Source organism: Anolis sagrei, chromosome 2 (genome assembly GCF_037176765.1).
Source record: "Anolis sagrei isolate rAnoSag1 chromosome 2, rAnoSag1.mat, whole genome shotgun sequence".
In the NCBI taxonomy this organism is placed as follows: Eukaryota; Metazoa; Chordata; class Lepidosauria; order Squamata; family Dactyloidae; genus Anolis; species Anolis sagrei.
Window position 1 is genome coordinate 236,534,549 of NC_090022.1, and position 22,503 is coordinate 236,557,051.

A 22,503-nucleotide genomic window follows, 5' to 3' on the forward strand; every position below is an offset into this window, starting at 1 on the left:
AACATTATTGCTCCTTTCAACACAAAAAGCAACAAAACAAAAATTTAACACAATATTGTACAACATTCAGCAATTTTGCAAAAAAATGAGCATAGAGTTTTGTTGTTTGTATGAGATTCATTTTTCAGTGCAAGATTTTTACTCATACAAAACTGTTGTTTTCTACATAATAACAGCAATCCTACATGAAACATACATATGGATACCTGAAAACAGATATTCTTTTGCACAAACTCCATAATTCAAATGTTACACCATTTATTTTCTATGCCAAACACTACAATTTTCAGGGAAGTTTGTATGATTTTGAACGGAAGATGCATGGTTTCCGGAAGTACTTCCTCATTTTTTTCATGCTTGCTTGAGATTTTTATGGTGTTGTAAATTAGTTAAATTAGCCTCCCCGCAAACACAATACCTAAACTTCCTTCTTGACAGATGCAACTGTTTTCAGACTGCAAAGGTCGACAGCAAGCTACACAAATTGGTCAGAAGCTCACTCCAACCCAGGCTGGCTTTGAACTCATGACCTTTCAGTCAGTAGTGATCTTAATGCAGCTGACTCCCAGCCAGCTGTGCCACAGTCCTGGTACTTTTAAAACCTTAGTTCCATATTATAGTTTCTTCTAGGAAAAGCGGATATTGTGAAAATCTGTGTTTTTATGATAACAGCTAAAGATGTTTTGCAGTCATGGATCCAGACAGAACATTATTATATTGTCTAGTTAAGAGACCATATCACAGCAGGAGTATGAATTAAAATATTACAGGCACAATTAGTTATAATGGAAAGCCATAATGGAAGGCTCATTGGTTTCACTAGAAAATTAATTACATATACATCTCTCTCCAATTAAAACCAAAGTGATTTTCATGAAAATGTATATATAAACATTCCATGCCACAAACTTTGGATTAGGTATTACTGCCCAATGTATTCATATGCTATCAAATAATAGAAGAATAATACTAACCTGATTTTATTTCTACTGCTTCACATATTATAATGTGAATGTACATTGTGTTTCAAATCTTGTAAACTCTTGACAGCTGTAATATGTTCCATCTACATTACTTGTGATTTTTTTATTTTAACTTTCATTGGCTGGCATCAAAATGAATAGCACCTTAAGCATTCCCGGAATGTCCTATTTCTTTCCCCCTATACATTCTGTGAAAATTAATTATTTCTTATATACTTTCCTTCTAAAATGTGAATATCAACTATTCATCTTTCAAATTGAAAACTTCACTCACAATTTTTTAAATATATAGTGTCTTCAGAAAGGAAACACACACTGAACTACAAGAAACACACTCTTTGAGAATATATAATTCGACAATGTATGAGAGATGTTTCTGTTGTAGGAATGGCTGTGCCCTAAGAAAAGTCTACTTAAGACTGGCGGTCATTCTTGGTAAAGGAAAACTTGAACACTTTTCATTGAGTTGAAATCTGGGTTCCAAGTCCATTGCTCTAAAAAAATACAGGCTTACAATCCAGGTGTAAAACAGGATTCTTGCAATTTCTGGTCTAGTACAGAGTAACTAATCCAGCATTGAAATGCACATAGAACATTTTCCTTTCTGATTTATTTTACTTGCTCAAACAAAAGGGAAAGTAAAACAGGACTACATAAGCAGCATGAACCCAAACCAGTATTGTGTTGGCACTAGTGCCTCACTGCACTTCCTAGAGATCGCTAGAACCCAATTCTAAAAGTTTCCTCAGCCCCCTGGAATTAGTTTTGGGGTGCATTGCATAAAAGGGGGGATATCAGCTTCTCACAATTCCATTGGAGTTTGCTATCTTGGTAATAGAATTCAGTTATGAGCATTATCAACATATGTATCTCATTCACGACAAGCCAACATCTTAATATATGTAAATGGATCTAGTGTGAGAAGAACATAAACAGCAACTCTTGCCTAGTTCCTACTATTTTCTGAAAGGAAAGCAATGAGTTTCATGAATGTCAACAATTCTCAACCAGTATAGATTTGGCAGAACACCATGTTATCACTTAAAAAAAAAATTGTACTGCTTTTAAACTAGTTTAAGATATTCATCCGCATGATCAAGCTTGCATGTATCCCCTCCCCCCAAAATACACACAGTCAAATCATAAATCAACTCATCAGCTCATCACAGTTTTACTTTTAAACTGACTAAAATATTCACCAAACATATTGTGAACAACTTCACACATCCTTTTACAGTTCTACATTTTATAGACTTTTGGAGTTAACATAATTTTTATAATCACTTACCGACAGTATCACATGGTTCATCTTTATGTACACAGAAATCCTTCCTAAAATCAGGAGAGAAAAAGATATAAGCCTTGGGGGAAAAAATCTTTCTGTCAAGAGTACTAGTAACTATGGGGTTCATTTGCACATAATCTAATAGTTTAACAGCTTTTAGAAAAATCTTCCATTAAAAAAAGATTACAATGAGCTTAAATCTTGTGGCTTAGAGCTCATTATGTTAAAAAACACTCTTGCACTATTGCCCTTTATTTGCTGTCTATATAATGCCAGCTTTGCAATTCATTCTGGCTAGCTGAAATTCACTGCTTTTGCTTGACTTCCTCACTAAAGCCACTGTAGCATCCTTTCTCTCTTTATCATTTTCAATACGTAACATTCCTTGTATTTAGATACATTGATCCTGCTATTCTAGGGCTAAAACAATAAAGTTCAAGTCATATAGATATAGTTTCAAGAAAATGAAAAATCAAAGCAATGAAATTATCTGAATAAACAGAAACCCCACAGAGCTTCAGAAAATTCTGGACTGCAGTTACTTGCTTAGAACATTTTTCACATTTATAGATCTGTATAAATAAGTTAATCACAACAGAAAAAGCAATGGGTATAGTAATGCCTTGAATAATGAACTGATGATACATTCAGATACAATAAAACTTATTGAAATAAGATATTGTGTGGGTATTTGTCCTACATCAGTGGAAAATTTGCAACCCCAAAAAGTTCATGACATTTGAATCCTATTTTGGGACTCGTCATGAGATGACATTTTATCACAACATTTCTGCTTTCCATTAGATTGAACCATTGGTTCATATGCCCTATTTATTGACACTGAAGCCTCATTTAGTCATTATGGCTGCATACACTAAAGGAACAAGTTGAAAACATGTATTATTATTATTATTATTATTATTATTATTATTACCAATTCCTCCTGATGGCTTGAGGCAGGGTACAACAAATTATGAACATCAAATATATACAATAAATTACATAGATAAAAATACTTTTAAAACTTGTATTGGACACAGATACAGATGAAAAGGTTCTCTGAGTGACAGCTGTCAGTCAGGTTCTGATGGGTTGGAGTAAGCGTCCTCCAGAGGACCTAAGTGTCCTAAAAGGCAGATTGTACAGAAGGTGATTCTGTAGTTAACCTGGACCTAAAGCATATTAAACTAAGTACAATGATATTTCAGCTAAAATAGTGTTTGAACACAGAAAGCAGGAAAACTACGTATTTTTTTTCTTTGCAGGAGCCCATGCATTCATGCAAACACATGTCTGTTTAGCAGTTGCATCCTGTTCAGCAGTTACAATATTTTAAGCTTGGCTTAATATAACGTAATTGTAGATGATTCACAGAATCAGAGTTGGAAGAGATCACAAGAGTAATCTAATTCAACCCCATGCCATTCAGGAAAATACATCTAAAGCCATGAACAAATTAATGTAATGCCAAAAAATAGAAAGCACAAAGACTGAAACTTTTCCAAGGCAATTGAGATTGGGGTTCTGGGAAAATATGCCTGGAGCAGACTTCCAGGCATTGGTAGTTGGTCCAGCAATTGTGGCAGGACCAGCTGCATGTTCTGCAGGCATTCAATGACTGGACAGGATGTGGCAGACAATATTTCTCCAAAGCCTTGCAAATGTTTTGGTCGAGGTGCTGCCACACTGAAGGTTGGTAGTGCTCGGACCAGATTGAGAGGCATCATCTGTCATATCTCTGATGATGGAGCTCCAAGATGATGGTGCAGGATCTTGGCTACATATGTTTATGCTGTTTGCATAAAAGTTACGTAGCCTGCCTCGGCATACAGACCTTTGTACAATAACCTACATGTGGCTTTCCGGCATGTATTTTCTGTGCAAAACTCAAAATGTTTGCATGGAAATCAGGAGTTTTGGGTTTGTTTGTTTTTTTTTTTTTTTGTTTGCTTGCTTTGCTTTGCTGGAGTCAGTGTACTTTGCACCAAATTCATGGTTTCTTTTCCCAAATATGTTTTTTTTTCCCAACAGGAAAACTATGATTATATTTGCACAAATGAATTTTCTATATGTCCTGAAAAATGAAGACTCCTAAGGCCATTCCCCTTCTCCTCAACGAAGCATAACAAGTATTATGACATCTTTCTTTCATTAATGATTTGAGTACTAACAAGTATTCTTTACATTCCTAGTCCATCCTAGTTTGGAAAAAGTCTAAGGGTGTCAGGAATACATTTACATTTTGTCACTGATATCAACCCATATTTCAAAAATAGGATTAAAACATTCAATACAAAATCACAAAAATGTAGTTTGTCAAAGCTTCAAGATTTATAGTAATAAACTCACTAAGTTATATTACATGCAGACTTTTGTTTTGGCTGAATTCTATCTTGGTTGAGATATACTTCCAAATGTTTAATTACGAGGGTTTGGGGAAATAGAACCGTTATGTTTTGGCAAGAGTGAAATGTACTTGCATCCTGTTTGCATTGAAACAAATGTACAACATTCCCTAAGTTCCAAGAATAAAGATGTATTCCTTTGGGAGTAGACTGCCCAATAAAAGTTTGTTATACTCTAGATAAATCTATAAAATGTTTCATTTTTTATTTGTCCTTTTCAGAGGAATGGAGGAGGATCATTATGTTGCATTTGAATTTTAAACATACATTGCATCACTAGTAAAATAACTGTTGCTGAAATCTTTCAGTGGATTTGGTATTGTCTGAAATTTACTGGCACCACTTTCAACTGCTTTAAAGTCTTAGTAAACCAAGAGTACCAAATACAGTTGAAGCCCTAATGTACATTCATTATTCCCACCCCAGCTTTAGCCTATCGTCTCACAAATCCTTCTATCTCTCTCTTTTTCTTATTGTATACCAAATTCCCTTAAAAGATTTTGAAAACCCAAATTATTTCTGGATTGGAGTTTGATTTCTAAATCATTCTGCTCTTTCATCCTATTTAATGATCTATCAAGTATGTCTAAAATAATGTCATCTATGAAATCTGGAATCTACAATGGGGAGTCTACACAGGTTTTTTTCTATCAGGAAAAATTGTGTATTTTTCACAAGTGGTTTACGAAGCTTATAGGGGAATAAGAGACCTTTATTCAAATGGGAGTACAGTATAATTTTTCTAAACCTTAAACATAGTGACTAATGACAGAAAAGAATCTGAGGCAAGAATGGGCAACTTTGATTCTGTCATTTCCATAAATTATACTTTACTCATAAATTTTTAAACCTATTAAATGCAGCACTAGTAAAGGTCCTTGGGGCAATGCACAGCTTAAAACATCCAGCTACTCAAGATAAAGCTTACTATTATACAGGAATCTCTTCAAAGAAACAAATAAAACAGGCAGTTAAGGCATGTAAAGAGGGTCTATATAGCAAATGATAAAGAAATACAGCAGATGAGAATTATTTAGGGGGAAACTCTGCACAGTAATTCTATTCAGAAGGTTTTTATAGAATTTAAGCTAGCTATTTCAACTGTTTTTTATAGTTTATTTCTATTAGCCTTCATTTCTAAAGCAAGATGGTATTAGATTTAACATAAAAAACACTAACATTAAAGTAACTGATTACAATATTTTAAATTAATCTGATAGTATCCCAATGCTACTTATTTAAGATCAGCTCAGATGGACATCAATAATGAAAATTAAAAAATAAAGTACCCCCTCCCCTTTCCATGGTTGTGCAGGCATCTTTGTGGATGCTAGGAAGAGCATCTGGCAATCCCAAGTATTTCCATAGCCATTTGCTACAATGACAGGAGTGTGACATTTTCCCCTTTGCCACCAAGCATATGAAAAATACGATAGTAGGACCAGCTTATGTGGATAGCAGACCAGAACTTAGAGCCAGACCAACTGTCCACACTCACCCCAAAGTGTGAGTTGCTCCAGTATTTAGTGAAACTCAAGAAAGTTCTCCAACTCCTCCTTACATAGGGTAAAACCAGGTTAACTCATTTTCTCCCACAACATGAATCAGAAGTCCCTTGACAGGATTTTGACATCCAGGGATGACTTCTGTTTCCATATGCCATTTGAGGCCAATGTAGTAGTAGTAATAGTAATAATAATAATAATAATAATAATAATAATAATAATAATATAAAACTTTATTTATAGACTTCCCTCTCTCCCCAAGGGAACTCAGGGTAGCTTACACACCAAAAAAAGGCAAATATTCAGTGTTCTACGCAAATACGAGCATCTCAAAGATAATACCAAATAATACAAAATAGTAACCATAAATCTGTGACAAAAAAAGAAATTAACATCATAATAGAAAGGAGAATATGAATAGTAAAACAAACATAATTATAATAAGAACATAATTAGCAAACAAGCCCTATATTTTTGGGCATTAGAATTTCAGTGAAAATTCTTCACATACTTTCAGAACAACATGGACTTTATTAGCTCCCATTTCATTTCTTACTGCCCAATGACAAGTTTCCACAACATACCAGCAGAACCTTTTATTTTGTAACAGCTTCTGTGCTTTCAAATATTAGAAAGATTGTTTGCCCAGTTCTGGATTTATTATTTAAAACACTTAAAAAATCTAAACAAGCTAAGGATGTATGGAAAACATGACACACATTAAACAATGAAGATAGTAAACACTTCTTTGAAATACTTCATCGTTGCATCTTAGTAATATTATTATAATGCTGAAGATCATATTTATATTTTGAATGTTGACCTAAGTTCAGTTAAAGAATTTAAAAGTACATACATTAAAGTAATTTTTACTTTAAGAAGCAATTCTTAATGGAAAGCAATTTTCCACACAAATTATGGAACTGATTCCTTTATAGCTTTAGATATTGTGAATTGAAACAGTGTTATATGAAACATTATGGATTCTTTTTTGAAGGTTCACCACTGAAGAAATTTACAAAAAAATTAATTATCTTACATACACCTTTTTTTAGTCTCATTCCCTTTCATATCATCTTTATTTTATTTGTTCAGTTTGAGAAAATGTTTGTATCAAGCTCACAATATACTTCACCTGGTAATTAATATGGCTGCATCAACTGGTGACACATCTTCACCCCAGCTTGTTGACATCTCTAAATGGATATCATTTTTCTTACCAAATTCTTCATGCTGCCATTTACAAAAACTCTCCAGCATTTTTTCACCATGATGTCCAATATACATATCTGCCTGAAAAAAATATATAGTATTTTGTTTAAATGAAAGTACCTGCATAACACATAACAAAATGTTTCAAAAATATGTTAACAGAGAAGCCATACCTATATCTATTATATATAGATATAGATATAGACACACACACACACACACACACACACACACACACACATATATATATATATATATATATATAACAATTGCTATATACTACCACCCTGGTAAAAAAAAAATTCAATTTTTTATTAAAATAAAAATCCTATTTATATAAATGTTTGATCACTGATATATTTTAGTTGCTTTAGGCAATTTGTGCAAATAGAACCACATTGTTTACAGAGATGCTTAACCTCAATTAATTTTCAAAGATTACATTAAAATTGTGGATGGTGACGAAGGAGAATGCTGTCATTCATAGTAGAGGGGTGCATTCCACTGTTTAACACTACTTCCCCTTTCAGCCCTACCCCAAATTATATTGACAGGTGCTGCATATGCTTTATATTAATTGTTTATTACACATCCCTTATATATATTGTTTACTATAAAACCTTTACATAGAAAAGACAAATGCAGTAGGGTTGTTGTAGGTTTTTCGAGCTGTAAGACCATCTTCTAGAAGCATTCTCTCTTGACGTTTCACCTGCATCTATGGCAGGCATCTTCAGAGGTTGTGAGGTCTGTTGGAAACTAGGAAAACTGGGTTTATATATCTGTGGAAAGTCCAGGGTGGAAGAAAGAACTCTTGTCTTTCTTCTGATCTGATCATTTCCCGTCTGTTTGAATGTTGTTCTTTATTTACAGTTATAATTTTAGAGTTTTTTTTAATACTGGTAGCCAGATTTTATTCAGAGACAGCTAATCACCTCTCAACAAAGGATTCCTCCAGGCAGTAACAAGCCACACCTAAAAACTGTCAGGCCATTAAATGCTAATCAAGGAGGCCAATTGAAACATTCACACCTAGCTCCAACAGTGTTCTTTCTCCCACCCTGGACTTTACAGATTTATAATCCCAATTTTCCTAGTTTCCAAAAGACCTCACAACCTCTGATGATGCCTGCCACAGATGCAAGCAAAACATCAGGAAAGAATGCTTCTAGAACATGGCCATACAGCCCAAAAAAAGCCTACAACCACCCAGTGATTCCGGCCATGAAAGCCTTTGACAATACAAATGCAGTACTTTCTTACTGGAGTCTCATGAAGCAGAACAAGCTTAGTTACTCGAAGGCTCACTTGAACTCCAAGGCTCTTATGTTGAAAAAGGTTAAACACCTAAAACCAAAGAAGGAACAAAAGAATTAAAATATTTCTTACAAAATTAAAATCATTGCTGATGAGAACAGAAACTTATAATTTTGTGATTTGATAAGGTACAATTTGATCCTGTTCAGATTAGAGCACACAGAGAACTTTATTATTCTTGGTAATGGCACAAACTGGTGACCTCTATTTTGTTTTTGTTTTACTGAACACACAGGCCATCTCAGAACAAACTAATACGATGAAGCAATAATGGGCAAAAGATAAGTCAATATAGTTGAAAATTTTACAACTCTCACTAATAGGACTTTAAGAAGAGATCTCTGTGAGAAAGACACACTGAGATCTCAGAGTAATAATTCATGGTTGTTAGTATCAATGTATTTCCTTGCTGCCAAGTTCCAAACTTCCCTACCATGTTTAGAATTGTTAGAATAAATCTTCTTGCTGCATCTGCTCCATGATATGAAACCATAGCTGGATCTGCAACTACCACAGTCTCCACATTATATTCTTGAGGTAATTTATAGGAATATCTCTTTCCTCTTCCACTCTCTGTTCTCTTTTGACCTTTGGCTCTTCTTTTCTCTGCAACAAAACCAGGAGACAAACATATGAACATATGAAGCTGCCTTAAACAAATAATTGTTTAATCTAGATCAGTATTATCTATGCAATCAGTCAGCAGTTCCCCAAAGTTTTAGGCAGGAGACTCTTTTGGGGAGTGTTGTTTTTTAAGGGTTTGATTCAGAGCTCTGGTAATGATCAACATATAATTTAAATATATATCTTGGATTCAACTAGAGATGTCCACTAAATGTGTAGGACCTCAGAAAATTATATCTGAAAAGTAACAATAGAAGGAGAAGGCATACCTCACAAGAAACCCTAGAAATTACCAATCCTTGTCTTTATTATCACTAGTGCTTAGAGTAGACATATCTAGGAACATCTTAAGTCACCTAATTCATGATTAAAGGGAATGCTATTTGATATGAACATAGTAATTTATGACAATACTCCTTAGGAAATGCTCTAAGGAGCCCCCGGTAGTGCAGTGGGTTAAACCCCTGTGCCGGCAGGACTGAAGACCAACAGGTCGCAGGTTCAAATCCGGGGAGAGGCGGAAGAGCTCCCTCTACCAGCTCCAGCTCCTCATGCGGGGACATGAAAGAAGCCTCCCACAAGGATGATAAAAACATCAAATCATCTGGATGTCCCCTGAGCAACGTCCTTGCAGACGGCCAATTCTCTCACACCAGAAGCGACTTGCAGCTTCTCAAGTCACTCCTGACACGACAAAAAAAGGAAATACTCTTTCTCCTCTAAAATGTAATCACTCCCTCCCACAATCTCAAAATCAGAGGCTTTCAAGGATGCCTTCTTTGATGAAATAACAAGGAGAATCACTCTCCAAACTTTTCCTTCAACATGCTGAAAGTGCCAAGTCAATGTGTTCAGACAGAGAAATAAAGGGGCAGAAGATGCAACATTTTACTTCCCTTTCATGCCTTCCCTTCTATGTGGAATGGTACCACTATTTCTTGCTGTTTCATTGGGGAATGAAACAATGACTGATACTGAGACAGGATGGAGAACTGCTGAAGTAGGATGATTCCCTTGTTCTTCTCATTTTATGTGACCATTATTGAGAAAAAAACCACGGTCCCTTGGTTGATAAGACACGTGGGCCATCCAGTCCAACCCCCTGCCAAGAAGCAGGAAAAGTATTTTATAGAAAATAATATTGTATAGAAAATAGTATTTTCTGCACAGAAAACACATATCTGCACAAAAAAAATGTTTCTACACAGAAATATTCCTTTCTACATAGAAATATGTTGCTTTGCACAGAAAATAGCATATTCTGTTTAAGAGATGGCATTTTATGTGTATGAAAGAATATTTCTGTGTAGAAATATTTTATGTGCAGAAAACACTGTTTTCTATTCAAAAGAACCAGATTTTACACACAATAAGTCCAAAATTGTGATTAGGTTTCAAAAGTTATGTGTTCTTTTAAGACTTTCTAAGAGCTGGAAAATATTTGTTAAAATTGCGTATTGCTTCCTTTGAGAATACACTTAGTGGAGCATTAGCATTAGTAATGATCAGCTCAACACAAAAAGAATTTTCCAGCCAAAACTGCCACAAGTTGTTAGTCCTAAGCCTTCTACTCTTGAACTTCCACCTCCTACCCACAAAGTGTAACTGTTCATTAGTTGCTTTCACCCATGATGTTCTTCTTTTGTCTCCAGTATAACTATGTGATATGCCTCATTATGTGCTCTCCTAGTACTCTATGGTGTTGGAGGACATTCTGTCATTGTCTGCACCAAGGCTGCCACTGAATTTGAGTAGGAATTATAGTTCAGGAAGAGTTCTAGGAGAACCACTGCAAACCCTCCCCTCTGATCTCGAAGAGGTTACTCACCACTATATTGTACACCTTTACAATATAATTAGCTTCCCTGCTCATCCTAATCAACATGTATTTAAAACAAAGAGTCAATGATATGCATAGAGCTTAAAACAGGTGTTCCTTCAGTCATTTTCAGTAGAAACATGCATCTGTTACAGATTTAACATATACAAGTTTTTACCAAATTTAAAAAAGAAAGAAAGCTGCATTTTCTTGTCATTGGACACATACTACAGCAATGGTTTCCATGATTGATTCCCCAGATAGCTCTGGGTCTCAGCTCTCAATTGTCCTGACCACTGCTTATGCTGACAAGAGTTTCTGGTAGTTGAACCATTGAAGCATAGAAAAAGAACTGCTTGTTACAATCACAACTCTCTGCATTCCCACAGCCATTATATAAGAATCACATGGAAAAAATAATATGAAAAAGTACTTCTCATGCTACAGGTACACAGAACCTATAGTTGGCATACTCTGCATCTACATACAGATTATGAAGCAGCCCCCTTTACTTTCGCCTTATATGTCAAATGTAGTTAGACACCAACATTTTCTTTCAAACTACTTAAAAGTACATGAATATATATCTTTTTTTCAAAATGGAAAGAAAAAGATAATAAAATGCAATGCTATCCTTTCCCACTTTTCATTCCCTGAATCTTGAAGGCCTAAAAGAATTGTAGTTTATTAGTTAAGCTTTCTAATAAAGGAATGCTGATTAAACTGAATAAGTACCATTTTGTGATAAAATTCTAGTGAAAATGCTTTGGCTACATTTATTCTGCAACTCTCCCAATAGAAGTGTCTCTGGAGTATTTTGCCCATTAGTTGCTGTTTTTAAAAATAATTTACAACAAAAAGACTATTATGTACACAAATGTCACATTTAATAGTTTTCTTTCAGTTCAAGAGATTATTGATTCCAGCAAAATTCTCTGTTTAAAATTGCTCAACTTCCCCATGGTCTCTCAGTGGGAATTCTTGCAAACTGAAGAAACTCTTCAAGTGCAACCAAAGCATACAGTGTAAGTACCATGCCAGACCACACAGATGAGAGAGAAAAGAAGAAAGGGTGTGTTTGTGTACGTTGGGGAAAAGGGGGGGGGGAGGTTTACAAAACAAAACAACCAAAAACAATAAAAGGTCCTAATGATACCTTTCTGCAGTGTTCCACATGTCATTATGAGTTAAACATATGGAAAAAAGTAAAACTACTATTTACTTTGGATAAAAGAATGAAAGGGCAAACATCTTAAAATTTCCTAAGGCGAGGTTTCAGAGACAAGCCAAGATAATTTGTTTACAGCCATCCCTGTCAGTTTGAAAATCTAGAACAGGAAGAGAAAATTGTATTTCATCTTCTTATCCCAGAACTGCAACCATAAGGAAAGCCGTGACGAGGAAGATAAAGTACATAGTTTCCTATCAGCTTCATTGCAAAACTAACAATAAGAGAAGTTAGAGGTAATTCAATTTTCTATGGTTGAGACTGACTAGTAAATATTATAATTAACTTAATTTTAATGTATTCATATTTATTCTGTTTAGCTTGCAATGTCTATCAGCAAGATAAGCCTCAGTTATCTAGCTAATTAATTTGTTCTTTAAAAATGTAAGTACAGCTCGGTTTGCCTTTGCTGGCAATCACAACATTCAAGCACTACAAAAAAAAAAAAAAACAGACAAGAACAAAAAAACAAAACAAAAAAGAAATCAGTTGTCATAGCAGAAGAGAAAGAAATCTCATCCAAAAAGGAGTTAAGAGGATTATTTGTGACTTGCTTTCTAAGAATTTTGGCACATCAGTTCTAAACACATTTGCTTGGATGCTGTAGTATCTTCCAGTTAAACTCTTTTCTATGTAGCAGGGTATTTTAAACAGAGACAGAAATCCCACATTCTTGAAAGTGATCATGACAAATTTCAGTGAAACTTACTTTAAAGTATGCCTACAATGACACCCCTATCTATTATCTCTCTCTACTAACAAAGATTACTTAACTTAAAGAATACAGGACAGGGGTATTTGCCACTTTAATTACTTGGACTCAGGCAATTCGAACAGTCGCCAAAAGTGAAGATTTAAAGCGTGCCTATTGCATCAAAATATTTTAATGGAGGTTACATTACCAGTAAGAACACCACAGTACTGACTATGAGAAGTGGGATTTTCAGTGGCTCTCTCATGTATGGACCTTTTACGTCTGTATACTCGATGTGCATGACCTGTCACAGCCAATGTGTGATTGAGTGGTTCAATAAATATGAAGTCGTCATTCATCTGCAAAAAACCCATCTGCAGGGGAAAACAAAAGCAACAGATATGGCATGTTACTTAATGCATGGCTCCATCACGCCATGTACAGAATGAATTGAAATAAAGTCTTAGTATGTTCTAAGAACTGCTGCATCAGCAAATAATATTGATAATAATGAGCTGCACCTACTGCTACAACATAAATATAATGTTGCAAATCACAATGCAGGCAGATCCAAAAGTGCAGATCTAGAAAATTCAGAAGCTATATCCTTTTGGAAAAGCTGCTTCTCCTGCTTTGTTTTGTCCCTTTAATTCACAGCACTAAAATGTCATTTACTTTTATTTCATCTGTGTGTGTGGGAGGCAACACTCCAACAGAAAATGCACAGTGAAATATCTAGAATGCTAAAAGCCTACATGTAGAGTACAATCTATACATTTGTTTTGAATGGCACAATTTGTATTAAACAAAAAGGTAAAGGCATTCTTCAAATGCCACATTTCCTTTTACATGAACATAAATTCTGTGTATGGAACAAGCTTCATAAATCAGTGGGGAAAATGTTCAGGCTGTCACAAAGGAGGAAGAGTACATTACTGCTCAATTGACTTAACCAAGGAAGACACAGCACCCATCCAGACAGTACCTTTATTGTGGTATCTACCGCAATAAAGAAGGGGCTGTCCAGATAACATTCTGGACAGTCCTGAATTAATTCGCTACAAACCAGGTAAACCCTGGTTTATAGTGAATTAATTAGATAGTGGGTTTATTCCATGCCTTCTTGGAAGGTGCAGGATAAACCCACTATTTCTGGTCCTGGACAGCAGAATACTGCAGTTGAAATAGTATACCCACAAGCCCCAAGACACCTTTAAAAAGTAATGAAAACGTACCCGACCTCCATTACAGACATCGGCCAACTCTCCTGGCATGTAGAAATGATATGCCAGGAGAGCAGGGGGGGGAGAGAAAATTGCTCCCCCCCCCCCCCCGCTCTCTTGGCACATCATTTCTACATTCCAGGAAAGCTGGCTGAAGCCTGTAATGGAGGCCGGGTAAGTTTTCATTACTTTTCTAAGGGGTCTGGGGGCTTCAGGGGAGGGGGGTAGGGCCTCCAGACATTCTCTCGGACTTTCTGCCATGGGTATGGAGAGGCCCCCAGGAAAATCCATGTTTTTAAAACATAGACTCTCCTGGGATAGAAGCTTGTCTGAATCCGCCCACAGTTCTAAGCTTGGAAATTAGCAACTGAGCTTCTGATATCAAGGTAGCCCTTAGAAGCCTTTCATTCAGAAGGCTACACCAAGTCAAAGCCAACTCGATGGCACATAACAACAAGAAGGGGAAATATAGTACAAGAGCTTTTTCCCACAAGTATAGAGTTTGGTAAAGCAAATGTGAACCGTGTGTTTTGAAATTCATATAGTGTTAGCAGAAAAAGACTGATTTAAAATGCACTTGTTTTTCATACAAATGAATGCTGTCTGTGTTGGAGGAAAAGATAAAGGATCTTTAAAAGGAAAAATAAATCAATAACTGATCCAACTGACCAAGAAGTTTCAGGGCCTCATCAGACAGGGCAATTTTAGCTTCCTAGAATGCTCCAACTCTGTTTTGGGGACAAAGCCCCATGCCGGCCTTCACACAATGTCATATGGCATTCTTTGGCTGCTGCAGTGGAGGTCCTAGGCTCAACTGGGAGGGGAGCATCCTTGGACGCTTCTCTCCCAATGCGGGATTCTATTAACTTGAGGAAGCAGGTTTACTTTTCCATCTCTATTGCTTTCTGTCTAGTATTTAAAGTACTTTTCAGCCAAAAAGGCTCCTAGAGAGTTGTCAACTTGACAGGTCTCTTCTGCCAGACATAAAATCCAAATAAGACATGACACACAAGGAAAAACAAATGACATTGAGGTAGAGAATTGCATCCAGCAGATATTGCCTGTCCTTTCTTTCAGGCCCTCTCTATGCTGTCATATAAAATCCAAATTATATACTTTGAACTGGATTATATGGCAGTGTAGAAGGGACCTCAGAGGCCACAGCAGTGATGGTTCAGATGGAAGGAAGTTTTTTCATTAGCTGCTGGACCGAAGCATGATGGCACTGTGCCTAGATAGTGCTGAACTTTCACATGCAAAGTTCAAGTTCAACCAGGAAGCTCACTGGGTGGCCTTAGATAAATCACTATAATTCAACCTAAGGCAGAGTGTAAGTAACTGTAAAGCCCCGAGTGCTTTAAAATGGTAAACAATAAAGGAGATAAAGAGGACCTCCTAATTCTGTGTAAAGGGCATGTTTCCAGGCTTTGACATAATTGTCTTTAATGGGGGGAAAGAGAAATAACATTTACTGCTTTAAGGAAACGGAATGTCTGGCAACTTCTTACCAAGGAGAGGAAACAAGTTTGATTTTAAATGATCAGAATATGAAGCAGGCAAATTAAATTCCCTTGAACACTCTGAAAGAGCAGCAATGAACTAACATGTTCTCAATGTCCACTTAAAGATATAAAATTATGGAGCTGGTCAAATCCCAATTAGAAGACAGCACGATAAATGTAAGCTATTAAAACTCCTCTCCCTTGTGCCCACTATCCTTCTTACTTTGACTCAACAACATGCAAGCCAGATTTCAGAAGAAATTATTAATACACATGAAAGCTGATGTAAGTGTGGGCAGTACTTCAAGTAACTCATCCCAACCCATTCAAGGCCAAATGAGGGAAACTTCCAGGGGCCATAGGATAGGTTTTCCATCCCAGAAACCTTTAGGGTTTCTGCCAAAAAAAGTCCCAAAGCCAAAACTAGAAGTCTCTTTCTAGACCTGTACTTTGGACTTGCTGTGAACAGCTGGACCTGTTCTAATTCAAATCAGTCAAGCTGATACCACCAAAGGCACCTCTCCAGAACTCTGTAGAAACTGTGAGAAACCATGGAAAAAGTAAGGGTGACCATTCAGTAGGACTGAAACAGGTTCTGCCTGACTGAACGGTCAGGAATTTGTCCCTGCTGCTGTTGTAGTTTGAGAATGAAGCATGAAAACATTTCTTCATAATCTGGAGCTGGTCCAAAGCAGCAATAGGCCCTCGGTGTCACTTGTATATATATGTTTTTAAGTAGAGGTTGAGCATTCCTTATGCAGAATTCCAAAAACACTTCAAAATCCAAAATTGTTCACATTGTTCACATGGGTAACTTTTAGGCTTGGGTAACCATGGAAAAATTTGGTTCTAAACTTGTTTTGTTTTTAGGGGGCCCTTGTGTTTCGTTTTTTTTTAAGAATTCCAAAATTTTCCTTTTAAAAATTTCAAAATATATAAAATTTCGTAAAATTACGAATCGATTCGTTAATGGTGGACGCAATTGCACAATATGCTAAGAAAACCTCCAAATGGGACAGGGGGAACTTCTGAAGCTTCCCTCTCCCTCTGTTGTTGACTGTTGGTGTGATAAAACAAACAACAACTATATTATATTATATTATTATAATATTATAATATTATATTATTGTATATTATATTATATCATTATAATATTATTATATTATATTATTGTATATTATATTATTATATTATATATTATATATTATATATTATTATATTATATATATAATATAATAATATAATATATTATAATATATTATATATATTATATTATATTGTAATATACAATTATAATATAATATAATATAATAATAATATAGTAATATAATATATAATATAATATACAATACTATAATATAATAGTATTATAATAATATAATATAATATATAATATATATTATATTATTATTATAATATTATAATATTATATATTATATTATAATTGTATTTTATATTATAATATATTATATTATATTATATTATATTATATTATATTATATTATATTTTATACTAGCTGTACCTGGCAACGCATTCCTGTGGCATAGAGTGAGGGTATGAAAAATAAAGTAATGAGAAATTTTGGGCAAGAAGGATGCCAGGAGAAAGAGGAGGGAGGGGGGAATGTGGGATTTGCCAGCCGGAAGGAAGGAAGGAAGGAAGGAAGGAAGGAAGGAAGGAAGGTAGCCCAGTGCAGCCCAGAGTGAGGCAAGAAGAAGCATGAGGAAAGAGGAGGGAAGCAGCAGAGCAAAGGGACCGGAAGTTGGGTAAATGCGAGATTGTAAAACTTGCACCAGACATACGAAAATAATTACGAAATAATTATGAAATAATTACGAAAATTGTTTCGATTCTTAATTACTCCTCACACTATTCCTGCATGGCTCAATACTGGATTGTAAGCTAATTTAAATACGAACTAATAACGAATAACGAAATTAACGAACTGGATCGCATTTTGAATAAAGGATACTCAGCCTGTACCTGCATTCTGCACCAATTGAAGTTCCCAAACATTTTATTTAGTATGGCTCTATATAGACCTTATTGTCGTAGTCCAGTCTCAATGCCTCAATAATGAATGCATGACCTTTTTTTCCAAATGGAGTCATGGTTTCCATATCAACTTGAACTAGAACTGCATATCTGTGGTAGAGTGTAACACCACCTGTGACTATTTGTATACAGTCATTTAGAATAGTCCATTTCCAAACACAAAGTACCCCAACATGTCTACTGTAAGCTTTAGTTTGTTAACTCTCATTCCGCCCAAATCTGACTTCAGGCACTTGTTCAGGGCCTTTGGGAGAAACAGATTACAAGCAGATGTTGATCTGAGTGTCATCCACAAATTGGTGACCTTCCAGGCCAAACCAGACAACTTGTCCAAACAATTTATAAAATAAATAAAAAGTAAAATTCATAAGAGAAAACATATGAGAAGCCTGCTAAACCTCCCAGGATAGGAAGCATGTGAAGAAGCAAACTTTCCAAGTTCACTGAAAGATGCTGAGAGGAATTAAGTAGGCTGCAGTCTCAAACATTCATTTCTGGGTACAGATCGTCCATCAGGATGACCAAGACTTCTTCCATTCTCAAAAAGGCATGAAAACAAACTGGAATGGATCCAACTAATCAGAACCATCAAACACTACCAGGAGATAAGTTAGATAATGAACACTTAGTAAATCCTTAACTAAAACGAAATATGAAAAGAGAGCAACCCCAGATTATAGTTTTGGAGTCTAGTCATGGCTTGTGAATTGAGAGTATCATCTTAAAAATTACTACATCTCACAAATTACTATTAGAATCTGTAGTTTAAAAGGCTTAGTTCTTAAGATTCTTCATCTTAAAATATGAAGACATTGAAGAAGAAAACCTATGGTTTCTGCCTGTTTGTCCCAACACACAACATTGACAATAATATCAAAATACAACCTATTAGTTTTTGTTGATCTTCCCAAACAGAACAGCCACTATCAAACAACGGCAATGAAAAGCAAACATACAAATGAAATAGTCAAATTCAACAAACTATGTTTATATAAACAATAGACTCAATTATGCTTTTCCACATCACCAACTATCTTCATTCTGGAAGAGTAAAGAAATGATACACAAATGGTAGCCAGTTGTTTCTGTTTTTGATTAACTATACTTCAGTGGTTCTCAACCTGTAGGTCCCCAGATGTTTTGGCCTTAAACTCCCAGAAATCCTAACAGCTGGTAAACTGGCTGGGATTTCTGGGAGTTGTAGGCCAAAACACCTGGGGTCCCACAGGTTGAGAACCACTGCTCTACTTGCTGTGTTGGTTTTCCATAACATCTTTAATGTTCTCTGTCCACCTAGTGATGATTTTTCTACATTGGTTGGATAAAGAAAATTACTTGTATCCTAACCATGTTCATTCCTTCACTAAGAAGAACTGTGGAATTCTCCAGCTAGGTCCCCAATGTAAGTTTCTTAGAAAACTAGATCAATTGCAATATCGTGTTAAATGAGTTCACTATGAAATACCTCAAAACACATGGAGGTTTGAAAAGCACAAAGTAGATCATATAGCATATGTAATACAATATCACACACACACACACTGTATTTCCTCTCTGATTTTACAATGCCATTTTATAAACCAGTGAACATATGACTTTAATTGCAAAAGATACTGATGCTGCCTTGGGAAGTCTTCAGTCCTACAGATGTTTCTAGGCTACTCATCCTACCAAGGGAAAAGGACTAGCAATAATCATTAAATGATATCTGGAAGGCTGCAGAATGCCTATCTCTGGTCTTCTGTGAAACAATGTTCTACAACTGTCAATGTATATCTCAATGCAAAATGGCATTTCCTTTTCATCCTGTTATAATTTTGACTTTATTGGTGGGCAGAGAGGAGCGCCTCGCTTATCGTTTACTCCCCTATGTGAAATGTTGGCTAGAACTGATGAACTCTTCAAAGGTTATGAAAAGAAAGATGCAGAAAGTTACAAAAAAGTAGACAAAGTTGCAATTTTGTCCACTATGTCTGTAGTCCATAACGTCAATAGCTGCACAACCGTCAAATTAATGCTGGCAAAACTGCCAAAAGAGATAAAGCAATATGGTTGTGTATGCCATTCCCAGCATAAGGTTTGCATATATTTAATACTTAATATATATTTTCCATTATATATTATTATATACAAAGTACTCCTGCAGGTTTAGGGAGTGTTAGAAATCTCCAGCTGCCATGCCCCTTTTCCACTTGGCAAATGGTGGGACATCACTGGGGGTTACTTTGGAAATGGGGAGCAAAGCATGAGTGAGGCATGGATTGGCAAGGCAGCTGGAGCTTTTCCAACATCCCCAAAGTCCATAGAATAAATATTTTTCTGCTGAGAATTTTCTAATAGGTTAACATGATTCCCTACATTTTTTTTTACTTTCACCAACAGACTCTCTTTTATCTACCTCACTGACAAACAGCTTAAAGACATAAAAGTTAACTGTTCCTTTTTCTAAGCTTGTGGAAATTTTGCATTACGCATTCTGGGAGTTGAGTTTGCCCAAGGGCACAAAAACTTCTCTGAAAGTTTTTATGAAGCTCTGAGCTCAACTGGGCTTGGAAGGAGCAGAATGGAAATGCATTTTTATAATCTGATTGTTAACACTGAAATGCTGTCATTAGACATCTGATCAACAACCACAGTTACCTCACTATTGAAAAATGAAGCACATAAAAATATTTGAAGGAAGGCATTACTTTACACTGATCATTACAAGGCTAAATTTTGGCTCACTTTTTTCATATCCGGTTCTTTTTACACATATATATATTCTATCTTGTCTTGGTTCTCATTCCTTCCAAGATCTATCGTAGAAACCAATAGCACTTTTTCTGGTATAGATCTTTCACAGAAAAAAAAATCCAGACAAGTGAGAATATAACCCCACCCACCTCCAGTACTAATCTTCAGCCAAACCATAATTCCAAGAACTTCATACATCTGCTGTTTTGGAATGAAAATTAAATTGTTGGACATTAGCTAATGATCTCAAAATTGATAAAAATTTGCTAGTGCTCTCTCTCTCTCTCTCTCTCTCTCTCTCTATATATATATATATATATATATATATATATATATGCATACATACATACATTGGATGAATGCAATTAGGCAAAGCTGACAAGCTATTAAGTAGCCCTTGGAGTTCCTCCATGTCATGGCTGTATGGGAATGTTCTCCAAACTTGCAGCATATAAACTAGGAAATCAGTGTGGTCCATTTTTTAAACCAATCCAAACCTAACTATGTACTTGATTTGCTATTCCCTGAAGAATCCCTTCAGTCTGGGATAAAACAGCAAGCTGCTTTGCAATATTCCCCTAAGACAAGGGTTTCCAAACTAAGGCCCATGGGCTAGATGCACCCCTCCAAGGTAATTTACCTAGCCCCATGCTAAACATTAGGCTGAGGCTCGCCCTAAGACTGAAACAACTTAAAGGCACAAAACAACAATCCTAATTAACTTGACGATCTCATCAAACACTTTCTATTAAAATACTGGTAAGTTTATGTTGATTACAATTGTTCTTCATTTTAAGTATTGCATTCTTCTTTCATATTTTTGCACTACAATAATATATGTGCAGTGTGCACAGGAATTTGTTCATGTTTTTTTTCAAACTATAGTGTGGCTGCCCAACAGTCTGAGGGACCGTGAACCAACCCTCTTCTTTAAAAGTCTGAGATCTCCTGCCCTAAGGGCTTGGTGGATGTCAGATCTGCTTCATTCCAAGATGGCAGGGGAAGCCACCCAGCAGCTGGCATTCATGTGATCCCCTCCCTCACTGTTCTAGTCCCCAGCTGGAATCTTGTGAGAAGAAGCTTCCTCTGATAGCAGGGGAAATCTGTCTTAAGCATGGTGCCACAAGTTTCTGGAATGTTTTTACCTCCAATAATAGGGATAATTGTTAGATCCCACCCCACTACTCTCTATTTTAGAAGCATACTGATTTTAATTTATAAAGCATTTTCAAGTTGTGTTTGTTAAGTATTCTTATTAAAAATATTTAATATTTACTGAAATGTAAATATATTTGTAGAATACAGAAAAAGTACAGGCAAGATTGTATTAAATTTTAAATTTTGAATAAGTCTTCCAAACCCTTATATTGTCTTTTTTATTTATACTAAAGTCATTATTACCATATATATTCAGTTTCCTTCTTAATATTAAGTAATGTTTTAAAATACAGAATTTATGACATTATGGATTTCAGTCTATGAAACCTTCTTCAGATCACAAAATAACACAATTATAGATCTGTGTATTACTTTGTTTCTTTGTTGCCATAAAGAACTGAACATTGCTAAATATGAAACCTTTGTGTTCTCTTACTTGAACCATAAAATAGATTAACAATGCAATCAAATACATGCATATCTACTCAAAAGTGAGTGCTATTTAAACAGAGGCTGGATAGCCATCTGTCAGGGGTGCTTTGAATGCAATATTCCTGCTTCTTGGCAGGGGACTTGACTAGACGGCCCATGAGGTCTCTTCCAACTCTATGATTCTGAGACTACTTTTAAACAGTCATTTAATCCAAGTCAGAATGTGGATTAAAGAGAACTGGTTCAATGTGTCTACACAGGCACCTGAAGAATTGTCAGGAAGCTGGGATCCGCCAATCACGGACCAATCCAATTCAAGGATCC

General features: G+C 35.6%; 1 protein-coding gene across 5 annotated transcripts in view; it reads right to left on the minus strand.

The window, feature by feature from the left end:
• Positions 1 to 22,503, minus strand: part of ADAMTS19 (ADAM metallopeptidase with thrombospondin type 1 motif 19) — a 115,561-nt gene that overhangs the window by 72,306 nt on the left and 20,752 nt on the right. For 2 of the 5 annotated variants that reach the window (XM_060762003.2, XM_060762005.2), the window contains 5 exons: positions 13,281 to 13,446; positions 9,141 to 9,313; positions 8,654 to 8,737; positions 7,314 to 7,471; positions 2,272 to 2,315 (listed from right to left, as the gene is read on the minus strand). In XM_060762003.2, coding sequence (XP_060617986.2) covers positions 2,272 to 2,315; positions 7,314 to 7,471; positions 8,654 to 8,737; positions 9,141 to 9,313; positions 13,281 to 13,446 — 625 coding nt within the window. The remainder of the gene's footprint in view (positions 1 to 2,271; positions 2,316 to 7,313; positions 7,472 to 8,653; positions 8,738 to 9,140; positions 9,314 to 13,280; positions 13,447 to 22,503) is intronic. The other 3 variants (XM_060762006.2, XM_060762007.2, XM_060762004.2) reach the window with 2 other exon arrangements.